Consider the following 13,163-nt stretch of genomic DNA (forward strand, 5'->3'; position numbering starts at 1 on the left):
AAGTTATACTGTCCACGTTGAGTCATTGTGGGTCCCACTGGCTATACTGAGGGAATGCTTGGCCAGTACAGGTCAGTGAATAGGTGAGCTCGTTTTGCTGCAGAGAATCTAACAAACCGGAGATAACAACACTATTTTTACATAATACTTTCGGCATGTATGCAATGCCGAAACAGATAACAATGATCATTGTTGAAACAATATCTTAGACATTGGGTAGCATTGCTTTGTGCGGGCTAAGATAGCCAATATTGTTTCATATAACTTGGCGCAATTTGAAATCAATACATTTAATGGCAGGTCTAGATTTGAATGAATGACTTATATAGACAGTGCTTTGGGTGAGCAAGTTCTTGTACATTGAAAACCTGTTTTTCATCAGATATGACATTCATACCACCGATTCGATATGATTGTATCACAGGTGCGGAACAACTGCAACAGTAAATGAAAACACCTACAATGTGCATAGCCTACGCAGGTTTTTTCTTTGTATACTGATGTTAGTCAAGGGAACACATTTCCAATGATAATGTGAGAATAGCCACATACTGAGATTACGAAACATGGGGCTTCATTTATGAAAAGGAACTTTGTAACTTACCATGAAGTGAGTTGTGGTCCAAATCGATGAGGAAAGCTGCTTTTGTTTGTTTCTTAACATCCAGTTAAGCTTTTACAAAGCAAATAGCCTACCATACAGACCAATCTGGTGTGTGCTAATTATAGATGCCTGCTCTTTACCATTAATCATTTGGAACATCCTGAACACAAGCAAATTAGCTGAACACATTGACATTAAACACTGAACTAACTTTAAAGTCAAACACATCGGTGAGTACAATTAATTTATTCAATAAATATTAAACACCATTTAAAATGCCTAAGGACACTACATGTAGATGTTTTTCAACACCATCTAGTGTCGCTAATATCGTAAGCTGAAGCCCTCTTCTTGACCCCCTGTGCACCAGCCCTCTCGTTTTCCCTTGAAATGGCATTCTGTGAACTCACAACAGCAAACAGGCATGTTGTTTGTGATAGCAACTCAGGCGGCATAACTGCAGCAGCTGTCACATTCATACAGACAGGGACCTCATATTCTTTTTGTCACCTAGCATCCAATTCCTCCTAGAATACACTCTGAAAACCATGCCAACTTTTCTAGGACAGATAACTTCTTTAATGAGGTAAGATGGTGATTTATTGCCAATAAAAATAAAGCCTTATAACCGAAAATTACTTCTGGAACAGTTTTTTTACTTAGCTTGCTGAAAGTATTTCCTGCAAAGGTAATCACGCTGCTCTGTTCATTGGGGAGGAGGCAAAGGACTGGATTGCACAAACAAACCTGAAATGTCTACGGTAGCCTCATTGTACATTTATCCAAAATTACATTTATGGCGGCAGTCCCTAACGTTTGCAAAAAGGACATGACTCCTTCATCTTTAGGAACAGGTACCTGTTAGAGAAGGTCACAGATGGTGACTTGAGAGATGGTTGGCTATTGGGTACAGAATTATACTACTTGAAATATTAGAACTCTCTTCTGATGTTTTTACTAATGAGACGTGTTAACATTGCCAACATTTTAAGGTGACAGTGCCTATCCACTGCATCCATGGATCCTGCCACCTGTCCAAAACCCAACTCCACCAGACATGGAACGGCACAACAATGTTGCTCTCCTGGAAAAATGTATCTTAAATACGACGGTGCATTGAAATGAACCTGCTGCGGCTGTGCTCATTTACATAACCAGTCTTAGTAAATACCTCGCTAAATTGAAAACATGTAGCAATGCAGAATTTTGCAGCCCTAGCGGTAATTTGCGGCATGCTTAGTAAATATGGCTTTAAGTGTTCAACCCATATAAGTGGATAAATGACATAAGTGGTGCAACATAGATCACACCAATATGTCCTGGAGGCTGTGCACATGTTAGTTTTAGAGTATTTCTTTTTGTTGATAATGAACAATATATACAACATGGAAACCTGCTCTTTTTCTTTCACACACACCTAAAGTTTAGGGTCTCATCAGGACCAGATTGAGGCTGCTTATGATTATGTGTCTAGACTTTTTTCCCCACAGTGGGTGACAGTTGTAGAAAAAAGGCCAATGCCACTTGATTCCCTCTCCCGAATGTCAGCCATCTTAAGGAAGAGTGGATGAGAGTATTCACTTACTTTCTAGTTCTTCTTTCTCAAAGTTTGTGTTGCTTGTGGAGCTGGTCTTCCCATGATCAACAACTGCCTCATCATCTTGTCCCTAGAAAGGAAGGGAAAAAAGATCAATAACTTGCGATGGGCTGTTTCTGACGAGCGGCCACACAGACGCAACGTGCATGGCGTACGCTGCCTGCACAGTGCATTAGCACACAGGCAACGGTGATGACAGATCACATAAAGTTAACAGCCACAGCACAACTAAGGCACAGACACTGGAGCCATTAACACCAGCATCCTAGTATACACACAGATGGACAAGTTCACACACACTGTTGTGCCAAGTTCATTAAAATGACAGAGGCTGTCTGCCTTAGATGTTATATAACAACAGGTGTGCTGGAGGACGATACACACCTTGACAATCACAGGCGTAAATAATTCATCAGCCCCAGTCATTCTCTCGCAGGCATAACCATGATGACATTAATAGACCTGAACATTCAAAAGAAGGCAAAGGGGAGGTAGGCTATTAAATAGCACCCAGTACAACAGGCAAGGGTGCTGAGCTCCTGAGGAGTTGAATCCCTGGGTAAATACTTATTGCTGTTTCTATCATAATAAGGGGTGCAATACGCATATGAGCTATCAAATATACTACATCAGGAAGTTGCACGCATATGTAGGGATATAGATTTAAATTATTTGGTTTGTTCAACTGAAATACTGGTAAGTGCACAACCCCTGAAGTTAAATGTGTAAACTGAACCACCAGTCTTTCACTGATGTGAAGATGTAAATTCTGCCCTAAACATAAAACAGAAGCTATTGTTTCCCATACCAAAGTATACCCTTTGTCATTTTGGTTTTTTACATAATGCCAGATGCCTTATCGAAGAGTAGTTTATTTTTATCCTGTAGAATGTTTAAAGGCCCTCTCTGGATATCTGCCAGTTTAGGGATGCATGCTCATTTCTGTTGTTTGAACTGGTTGGAAAAACAGTATGAGAAATGCCCATGCAAGGCCATAACCTTCACTGTGAGCTGTAGAGATATGAATTGTTTTCAAACAGGCCTGGCGGCCAGAACAAATAAAGTATATCACTTACTGCTGGGCTGAGTGGATCTATATCACTCCACACTAGGCTGACAGAATCTGAATGTTACTATAATGATTTGGCAGAGATGGCCTATATTTCACAACTCTAGTGCTGCTATCATACCCATGCCAGTCTGTGGTCAATACTGATTCCACACAGAGGTTTAGATATGGATAGTCTGGACATGACAAATGTGATAACAACACAATGGCCTAATACTGAATAGAAAGGAACCTGAGATGGAACTAACGGTGTCAAGTGTCAACTTCAAGTGAACCTGAGCTCCTAGCTATGCTAATGTGTCTGTCACAGCTTTCTTATGACATCTTACACAACTTTGTCAACATTATTTCCTCTCCATGACACACAAATAAGTGCAGAGAAAAAGACATGCATGAGTAAGTGCACACACATACTTATATGCACAGGCATGCACAAGTATTCACCTGTACACACAAACACACATACATGAGAACATAAACAATCTCTCTCACTCTCTCTCTCTCTTTCTCCTATACACACACACACATGCACGCACACAAACACACACACATGCACACATCCATGCTGTCAGAGCATGGCAGGATAAGAATGAGGACTGAATTGACTGAGGAATAAAGGACAAATAAAGGGAGGTGAAGGAGAAGCCTTTTGTGCAAATACAGCAATGCTCTTATGCAACAACAGCCATTTGTGTTTATAACTATACTTTAGTCTCGGAGATCTGTTGAATACTCAGGGTAGCTCCTTCTACCTACTCTTAATTTAGCCTTTTCAGTGCATGTTCTGCCATGTAGGGGTTTGCTATTGCTGCATTAAAGTACAACTCCTATAATGTGTATACAACATGGACAGGACACTGGAAAAGTCTGTAAACACTGTCTTCACCACTGCAGACTACCTCAGATAAGTATGTAATCTAGTGACATGAGGAACTGCATTATCTTACTACCCGATACACATTTCTACACTGAAGCATCCAGAAGTTTACGCAGTTTTACAGAAGTAGGAAGGATGACCTTATAGCTACAGTGATCTCCAATTAGAGCCTCTGAAGCTGAGAAATGTCTGGTAGATTAGCACGCTTATTTTGGTACCCCTGTATTTACTATGACACCATGAGCTGCCTATTAATACATTTTTAATAAGCAGCATGCATGAAAATGAAAAGAATGATACAGCGATCACTTCAAAACAGTAGGGCTGCCTTCTGCTGAAGACAAAAAACTCATAATTAAATTATCAAAACAGTTAAAATATGTCTGCTGTAGAAATACATCACCAAACAACAATGATTTTTGGGCAGCCTAAATATATTTAGGACCCAGATATCTGACAAAGCTAGCTGACAGTTGGTAAAACAGTCAGCTAGCTTTGTCAGATATCTAGTTTTTAGATTATTGCCTTTGAGAGAGAGAAAGTATAATATGATATGGCAAACCGTAGGAAGGTTGCCTGTTTCCTCTCATCTGTCTTCTCTCCCCCCCACAGGCATGGAAAGGAAATAGTCTTGGGGCAGTTAGAGCCACGCTGAGGATCTTGAAAGTGTTTTCTCTCCTTTGAAAATTTTATTACTTTATTAGCTTTTTGGAGGAAACACAGAATGCAATCTGTGACATTTAATTGAAATCATTAATTGAAAGAGTTAATGTCTCTATAAATAATTATAGGCCTACAGTAGGAATCAACAGTTTTAGAAGCAGTTCCACATTGGAAACCAATGTGATGCAATTTTGTTTTGTTACATAAAAAATATTGTCTGTGAGGGTAGAGGTTACTACTGGCTGGATTTAACAGTTATTTGTCAACAAATATCACCTATGTTGTTAGAAGCAAAAGTATTCAATAGTTCAGCTGTATTACCTCCTAACATATTCATGCTTGGTCTTGTTAGAGACTAAAACCATTCATCTTTTGATGATAATATCATTGTGCTTAGCCGTGCTTCCAGCAACATACATTTATCATGTTTCAGATAAGGCAATCCTTGTCTGACCTCTCTCCCATACCTCCACCCTTCCACACCTCACCCAATCAGTGCAATCATGCTCTTCTGATCATTCATCAAGTATGCATGAGCCAGGAAAAGAGGGGGAGTTCCCTCCCCCCTTGCAACTACATAAAATGTGGGCCTTTTTTGTCTTTTAGTCAACTATTTTTGGCTGTTTTTCATCAGCCAGGTAACGTCTGTCAGGGTGGACATTTTGGGTTGATTTCTGTTGTTGGCATCTGGGGAATCTGAACCTTGCATCTGGACCTGATGTTTTCTTGGTGTTTGGTGCATGTTTGATGTTTCTGTCTTAAAGTTTATCTAGAATTGTTTACATTGTCATCCTTGGCTTTTTGGAATATTTGCTGTCTTTTGGTTTTTGAAGTCTGGTCTTGGTTTTATTGGGACTATTTAGGAGACTGCCACATTGTCATAGCTTCCCGTTGTGTTGGCTTCTGACGTTCTCAGGACTCGAAACCGCAGACAGTCACAGGAGAGCTGGCCTCTGGGGATATCTTGTACTACAGCAGTTATTTTGGCTCCTGGTGAGGTATTGTGCTGGATTAGGACAGGGCTAAATTTAAGTGCTCTGTTAAAGTTGCCTCCCACAGTAGAATACCTTCCAGTGACAGTGAGTTCCACAGGTCGGCCTGCTTTTTAATTAATGTGACTGAATAAAAATTCGGCTGGCTCCAGGCCTCAGCTGACCCCGCAGACTAAAAGCATCCCAATCTGGCCAAAGTTCAGCAGTTATGGAAACAATCTCTAGATGAGAGCCGGTTCCAAGATTCATAAGTCAGAAACAACTTAAACAACCAAAAATATGCAGTTTACAAAGAATAGAAAGTTCCGGAGGTCTGCAGGTAAGAGAAGTAACAAATGGAGGAAGAAAGTTTCAAGTGCTCTTTTAGTATGAAAAATGTTTTCAACAGTCAGTGAAAGACCAGGGTTCTAGAGCAGTTTGTGAGAGAGAAGTTGCAGAGAACTTTCATCCTTTTGCACTGGTATTTTTTTGAGCCAAGCCGTATTCCACGGCTGGTAGACACGGCTCAAATTGCTTTTGCATGATACTCGCTTCGCCGCTAGCAGTCATGCCACATACTGCCATGTCAACACTGCAGTGCCTTTTGCGTACCCCCGTTTTAAAAAATGAATTTAAAATTAATGACATGCTATGACAAGGAGCTGCTTTTATTTCTGATGCTGGGGTTGTGTTTTTCTTTCAAAAAGAAGCATACAGTACATTTGGCCACACAGGCATGCAGCATTGATGGATCTAGGCTGTGTGGGCACCATTATACTTAAAAGACAAAAAACATTGGTTTTACTGCAATAAAATTATTCCTTTTGTGTTTAGCAATATTCGCATTGTGTAGCTTAAAGTAAATAGGCTAAATATAACTAACTCATTGAATAAATTATCAGTTCAAGATCAAACCAGTATAAATATAGGCATTAAAAAAAATACCTGATTTTTATAATAGGTAAGGGGTATATGTTTCCTTGTCTCATTTTTTCATGGTGCCATTAGCTTAACTTTGTTTTATGTGTTTATTTGTTGATTGTGTTGCCTGCATTTGTCTGTTCCATGGTTTACTGGTATGTCCTTGTGACAAAATTCAGAAGCAAGTGCTGCTGGTGTACTTGCTAGCTCCAAAAACTATTGCAGTCAAGTCAACACCAGAAATGAAATCAGGCCATTTGTGAATCAGGACTTGCCAGCTCTGACAACATTTGAGCAAATACAAAATCTTCGGAATGGAAAACTGTGTGTGAGAGAAAAATGATCCAATAGCACAGTTTGTGAGAGATAACAGTCTTAGAGCATGTTCAGCTGAAAAGAGGTTCTAAAGCACCTTCAGTGAGAGAACGCTTCTAGAGCACAGTCAGCGTGAGGCACAGGTTCCACTTAATTTTAGTGTGAGGGCGATCTCAGAAACAGCCTGTGTGAGAGAATGGTCATAGAACTCGACCAGTGACAGGAGCAGATTCTGGAACATGGTATGAGGCAGAAGAGTTCCACAGCTCCACCACTTTAAGAGTCCAGTTTCAGAGCTCTGCAGGTGATATAGAAAGGCTCTAAAGCCCTGCCAATGACACTGCCAAAGGAAAGTGCAATGCTGCAAGGGGATCACTCCATCTCTTGCTTGCTTATAAAAGCCTTTTATTCATTAAGTGAAAGAACCCATCTCACCCCACCCTCTGCGCAGCCCTGCATATACAGAAAATTCATGTTCCATTCTATTGTGAAGCAGAACCATTTTAGCGGAACAGAGCTCTTCACTTTGTTCGGTGAAAGTCACTGCTGTACTTTGCTGTTTGTTGTTTGAAAACTGAGGTAATGCAATGTGCTCTATGCAGCTGTTTAAGAACAATAAAATACTGCATTTCACCCAGAAGCAGCGGTGTTGTAGTCAGGCTCTTACACAGAGGAAAGCTTGAAGGCTGAGTGGGCACTAACGTAGGAGAAATTGTAGACCCTTCCCTACCTGAGACCTACCAAGACCTTTGGACATTCAACACCGTGCTCTTTATCAGTGAAGCATGCTAACTAGTTTGTAGCTGTCAACCCCAGATTGTGTTATACTGCAAAATGCAGCAAGGGTTTATAGCATTTCTGCAACATTTAGTAACTGTCTGAGGTTGTGCAACTTGTGTGTGAGCTTGTTTGAGTGTGCATTGGTGCGTTTGGGTAAATATATTTGTGTATCTGTGTGAATGTGTGTGTGAGTGATACAGATACACAGAGAGAGAGAGAGAGAGAGAGAGAGAGAGAGAGAGAGAGAGAGAGAGAGAGAGAGAGAGAGAGAGAGAGAGAGAGAGAGAGAGAGAGAGAGAGAGAGAGAGAGAGAGAGAGAGAGAGAGAGAGAGAGAGAGAGAGAGAGAGAGAGAGAGAGAGAGAGAGTACATCAGTCTCAGTATAAGGTCCAATACTGTTCTCCTTCCAGGCGTGAGAGCTGCCATTCTAAAGCAGACTACAATGCCACTTACTCAGACAGCTCCTTCAGGAGCGCTGCCTCTGAGTCGAAAGGCGTGAGAACATTCCAGAATAATCCACAGGACCAGAGAGAAATGCAGCACCGCCTCTCTGGCCACGTGACCTCTGCCTCTACGACTCCAATTATCTCCGTTTCCCCTGGCCAGACTAACAGTTAACAGACCTGTCTCTGCCTAGAGACACAAAAGTTACTCAGCCGAGACCTGTGACGTAGGATTACTTTAACTGTCCAAACATGGATAAATCAGCGTCCTTTGCTTCCCTTACTATACTCCAACTCAGGAAGGAAGGATTTGACCTCTTCAAAGGAATTCATATTGACTGAAGTCCCAGTCATTATGAAACCACAGCTCTTTGCGTCGTGCGTAAGCGACATGCTAACACTGCAGCGGAACGTGGCACGTATCCAACATTAACCCAGCTGGCAGACTGGAGATCCAGGAACTCATAATAACTCTAGAGGTTGCATGTTGCCTTCTGATCAATTCCGTGAAATGAAACTGACACTTTTTTAATCCTCACAGTGCCTCTTCTTTAAAATGATATCTGTAGGATGCTGCCCTTTATGTACAGAATGAGCAGATTTACATGATAATGAGCCCAAATGAAAAGGTTAGCTAAAAATAGCTGTAATAACAGAAGTGTGAGGAAACCGAGAGATGGAAGAGCCTCCATTATAAATGGAGTTTGAGAAATGGGACAGAGTGGGATGGAGGAAGCAGAAGAGCAGGCTGAATGCAGAAGCCAGGAAGAGATCCGATCAAATCCGTTTTCCTCGCTGGAGAACCTCCAGGACATCAGAGGAACTTTCCACTGCCGGAGATAAAAGCCCGGAATAAAGCTCTTCTTTGAATTTATTATTCCACAGCGTGCCCCACAATGTTCAGCAGAGGAGCTGAACTTATACTCCCTGTTCACGACCACGCGCGTGTGTGTGTGTGTGTGTGTGTGTGTGTTTATGTGCATATAGTATAACGTGTGGCTGAGTATGTATGCGAATATTAGGAGCAAACGCGGAATTGCAAGTACCTGCTCGCGCCTACGACTGTACATGTGATTCTGTGTGCATAGCATATAGCCTGCAGCTTGTTTTTGGGTGTGTGCATGTGTGTCTGTGTGTGTGTGTGCGTGTGTGTATGTGTGCGTGTGAGTGTGGGTGTGTACGCATTTATTTACATAGGCATACGAGACACACAATGCAAGCAAAACCAGGTACAGACCAGGTAAACATTAGCATTTCTAAATGCATCCAGATCACCCAGATGGGCCTGATACTATCCAGCAGCACAGGCAATGAATCTTCCCCTACAGAGACAACAACAAGGAAGAGGCTGCAGTCTACAGTCTCCTCACAACAACAAGGACCCGGTATTGTGAGAAAATCCACTGTATTTCATGAGTCATGTTATATTACTGAAGGTTATTCACTGACGGGGACTGACTAGCTAGCAGAAGGCAGTCTGAAGCAGTCCATGTCATGAGAAAGTGGATTTTAAGTGGTGTAATCCCATGCGTGATAACGGAAGCAATGCTGTCTCTTTGTGCCCAGAGATGATCGATGATTGCCTGGCATAAAAAAACAGATACGTCTCTAATGCATTGCGTAGGCTGCAGTAACTCTGCCAATTCAAAATTTTCATTTGATTCAAACCTGGAGGTGAATTTCATTCTAAAGGCTCCTGGCAACCTAAAAATGAATGCTTAACATTTCACTGTGGCTAAAATGGTGAGATTCTCATTTCCGTGTCCTATCAACCCACAAAGGACAAGAGTGAATAATTAATGCACCTTTAATCCAGGCGACAGGGCTATGATGTTGTCTTAGAGAGCAACAATGCACTTGAACTTTAAAGGCGCAAACATCAAAGCAAAGCGGCAAAGTGTGTGGACGCGTGAGTGTGTGTATGTGCTCATTTACGTGTGAGTCTGTGTATTACTGCGTGATTGTGTGAATGAGTGTTTGAACCTTTGTATTCTCATGTGAGAGAGTGTGTATGAATGATGGATGTGTGTGTGCGTGTGTGTGTGCCTGTGTGTGCACGTGTGCGTATATGATTAAGTGCATGTATTCATATAGCTGAGAGTGTGTGCTTGAGTTCTATGTGTGTTAAATGTATGTGCATAAATTAGTGTGTGTGTGTATGGTTGACGGTGTGTGTGTGTGTGTGTGTAAATGTGTGTGGGCGTTTGTCCCCATAGTTTTCTACCTGAGCCAGCTTTAATTATTCACATAGTTATTTGAATGAGCATGCTGTGCTGAGAAGGCTGCTACTACTCCTCCATCCTTTCCTTAAACAGCACTGGCCACTGTGGACTGTCAGTCTGTGAGTCATAGAATATGTGATGCTCCTCTCTCACCATTTTATTCCATCTCTTCTGAGCTTTGGATTGTCTTAAATAACTGAGACCAGCACTGTTTAAAAAAAATCATAATGTAACAATCAATGATTCCCTCTGTTCCAGCCTACAGATTGTGAAATATAGTGCAGCGTACATGGTTTCAAACAAATCACAAGCTAATATAAAAGAACAGAAACAGTTTGTAGTCAGTGGCAACATTTGCAGCGACAATGGAAAACCTTGCTGGGAGGAAGAGCGTGCTGTTATTTACGGGATACCAGCCAGTCCTGCCCTAAATCTCAGCTGTGATTTACGGAGGCACAGCCACAAATACGGAGCCAGTGCACTACACCTGCTTCAGAGAGCTGACTCGCAACGTCTGAAACAAGATCAAGAAGAAGCATCTCCCTCCAAAACAGCCTCCCTTCCTCACACAGCCCGGCTATGAGCTATTGCTCTGCTGGGCGCTAATTCGCATAATCATTAATGAGTAAAGTCAACTCCACTAATGCATTTAATCATCTCTCAGCAATGAGCTACGAGATCGCACCGTCTCCCGTGAATGCAATACAGGGAGACACGGGAAGACGCACGTCAGAGCGCTCGTTAGCAAACGCTAACGTCGATGAGCCGATGAACGGAGCGACGACCAGCGACGGACCCCTGCTTAAAGCCCTCAGTAGAGAGCGGGACCCTGCGTCTGAGGCCTCGGCTCCGGGGCACACAGATAAAGGCAGTGCTAATATGACATTGGTGTCCTCTGCCTTGTGATTCACGCTGCAGGCAGGCGCGTGCCTGTGAAAAGCCTGGGAGAATTCGGCGGCAGGCTCCCTGCCTCCCGCTCAGGCTGCCGATGCAGGGCCCCGTTCCAGCCCCACGGGGTATCGGCGAGGAGTCACGTACCCCTCTTCTGGGAACCCGTCCCTGGGGTTTAACGCACGGCCCAGAATCCGAAGGCAAAGCCTGTCACGCGTCCAATCACTGCTGAGCAACAGGAACACACACACAGACCCGCACATATGCGCACACGCACGCGCACACGCTCACTCGAGCACGCGCTGCGCACGCTCTCCCTCAAACCCCCCCCCCCCCCTTCTGGGTCCCGCTCTTTTTTTCTCGACCTTTCTTCGTCCCTCAATTCCCGCCCTCCTCCATCTCCTTATTTCCCCTCTGTCCTTGTCCTCTACTCCTACCCTCCCTCCCTCCCTCTCTTCCTCCTTCATTACCATTCTGCCCACATATCCCGGTTCTGCTTCAGCCTATTCCTCCTGTCCCACGCTCTCTCTCCCTCCATCCGCGGCAGCCTCGTCCGCCCGTCCCCTCTTCCTCTCTCTCTCCCCATTTTCCCGGGGGCCGGCGGAGAGCCGCGGCGGCGCCGCCGATAAGAGCACTTCAGACCCAGCCCGTCTCCGCACTCCTTCCCCCTCCGTGGAAGCCCCGAAAACAAACGGCTCGGCAGCCTGGGAGAGGAGGAGAGAGACGGAGAGGCTCGCGCGCGCTCGCGGGGACCCTTACCCTCAGCACATGCTCCCCTTCGCCGGCACCCTCCATAGCAACTGGCGACGAGCGGCGGCGGGAGACGACGCCTTCTCCCTGTCACTCCCGTGTGCGCCTCCCCCGTCCGGGCGCTCCGATCGGCGGTAGGAGTGGTCAGGTGCGCGGCGGGCTCTCCCACGGTGCCGTGCTGCAGCTGCCTCCGCCAAACGCACTCTGTTTATACAGACAGAGCGCTGCCTGCATCAGACCTGCTCCGGTCACCGGCTGCTTAAGCGACAACCAATCCCAGCCACTGTGAATATTTCATCCTCCCAGCCAATAGCACACGCGCCCACAGCCTCTCTCATGCATGCTCATAAATGCAGGCGAGCACAGACACACACACACACACACGCACGCACACACTTACCCTGTCTCTATCATCAATATTCAAATATTCACAAAAACTGAAGAAAAACAAGGGGGGGGGGAGTGGGAGGAATCAGCTAAATGAATGTGAATAGACCTGCCTGTCCTCTTATCATCTAGTTTAATTCTTTTAATAGAACAAAACTGGTTCAGATCAACAGCTATTTTACAATTCACCATATCACCCTATTACCATATTTCAGATTTCAGTAGAAACTCTCCTCTTTGAATCACAAAAACAGCACGAACCATTGTTCTCTTCATAAACAAAACAGCATCCGTGCCCTAACACTACCACACAGGGCTGTAATCTTCAAAGGATTATCCCTGTCTGTCTGTTTGTACTGCACCCTAAGTAATGCAACTTACAAAGAGCTTATGCTTTACCATGCCAAAATAGTGCATAAAGGCCATTATCTACTCAGTGAGCAACATATGTGGACTGCAGTTTGTCTGGCAGTGACACCATTTTAAGATGACAAACTGATGAAAAACAGACTAGGTATAACCAAATCTTAAAACTTATATCTGTTTTCAAAGAGCATTAACATTTTAAAAATCAAGGCAGTCAACAGAAACGTGTGGAGAGAGTGCCACCTGCTGGTTCATTCATGCTTCCACAGAAATAAAAATATGGTAAAGCATGAGCATTATATTTGTGT

At 43.6% G+C, this 13,163-nt stretch overlaps 1 protein-coding gene across 2 annotated transcripts in view; it reads right to left on the reverse strand.

Moving 5' to 3' along the window:
- The window catches only part of LOC118233787 (sodium bicarbonate cotransporter 3-like), a 39,811-nt gene extending 27,361 nt beyond the window's left edge, over nucleotides 1-12,450 (reverse strand). The window contains exons 1-2 of one of the 2 annotated variants that reach the window (XM_035429732.1): nucleotides 12,112-12,450; nucleotides 2,190-2,271 (exon numbers count right to left, since the gene is read on the reverse strand). In XM_035429732.1, coding sequence (XP_035285623.1) covers nucleotides 2,190-2,271; nucleotides 12,112-12,147 — 118 coding nt within the window. In that variant the 5' untranslated portion in view covers nucleotides 12,148-12,450. The remainder of the gene's footprint in view (nucleotides 1-2,189; nucleotides 2,272-12,111) is intronic. The other variant, XM_035429733.1, reaches the window with a different exon arrangement.
- Nucleotides 12,451-13,163: the final 713 nt, after the last annotated feature.

Source organism: Anguilla anguilla, chromosome 8 (genome assembly GCF_013347855.1).
Source record: "Anguilla anguilla isolate fAngAng1 chromosome 8, fAngAng1.pri, whole genome shotgun sequence".
Lineage (NCBI taxonomy): Eukaryota > Metazoa > Chordata > Actinopteri > Anguilliformes > Anguillidae > Anguilla > Anguilla anguilla.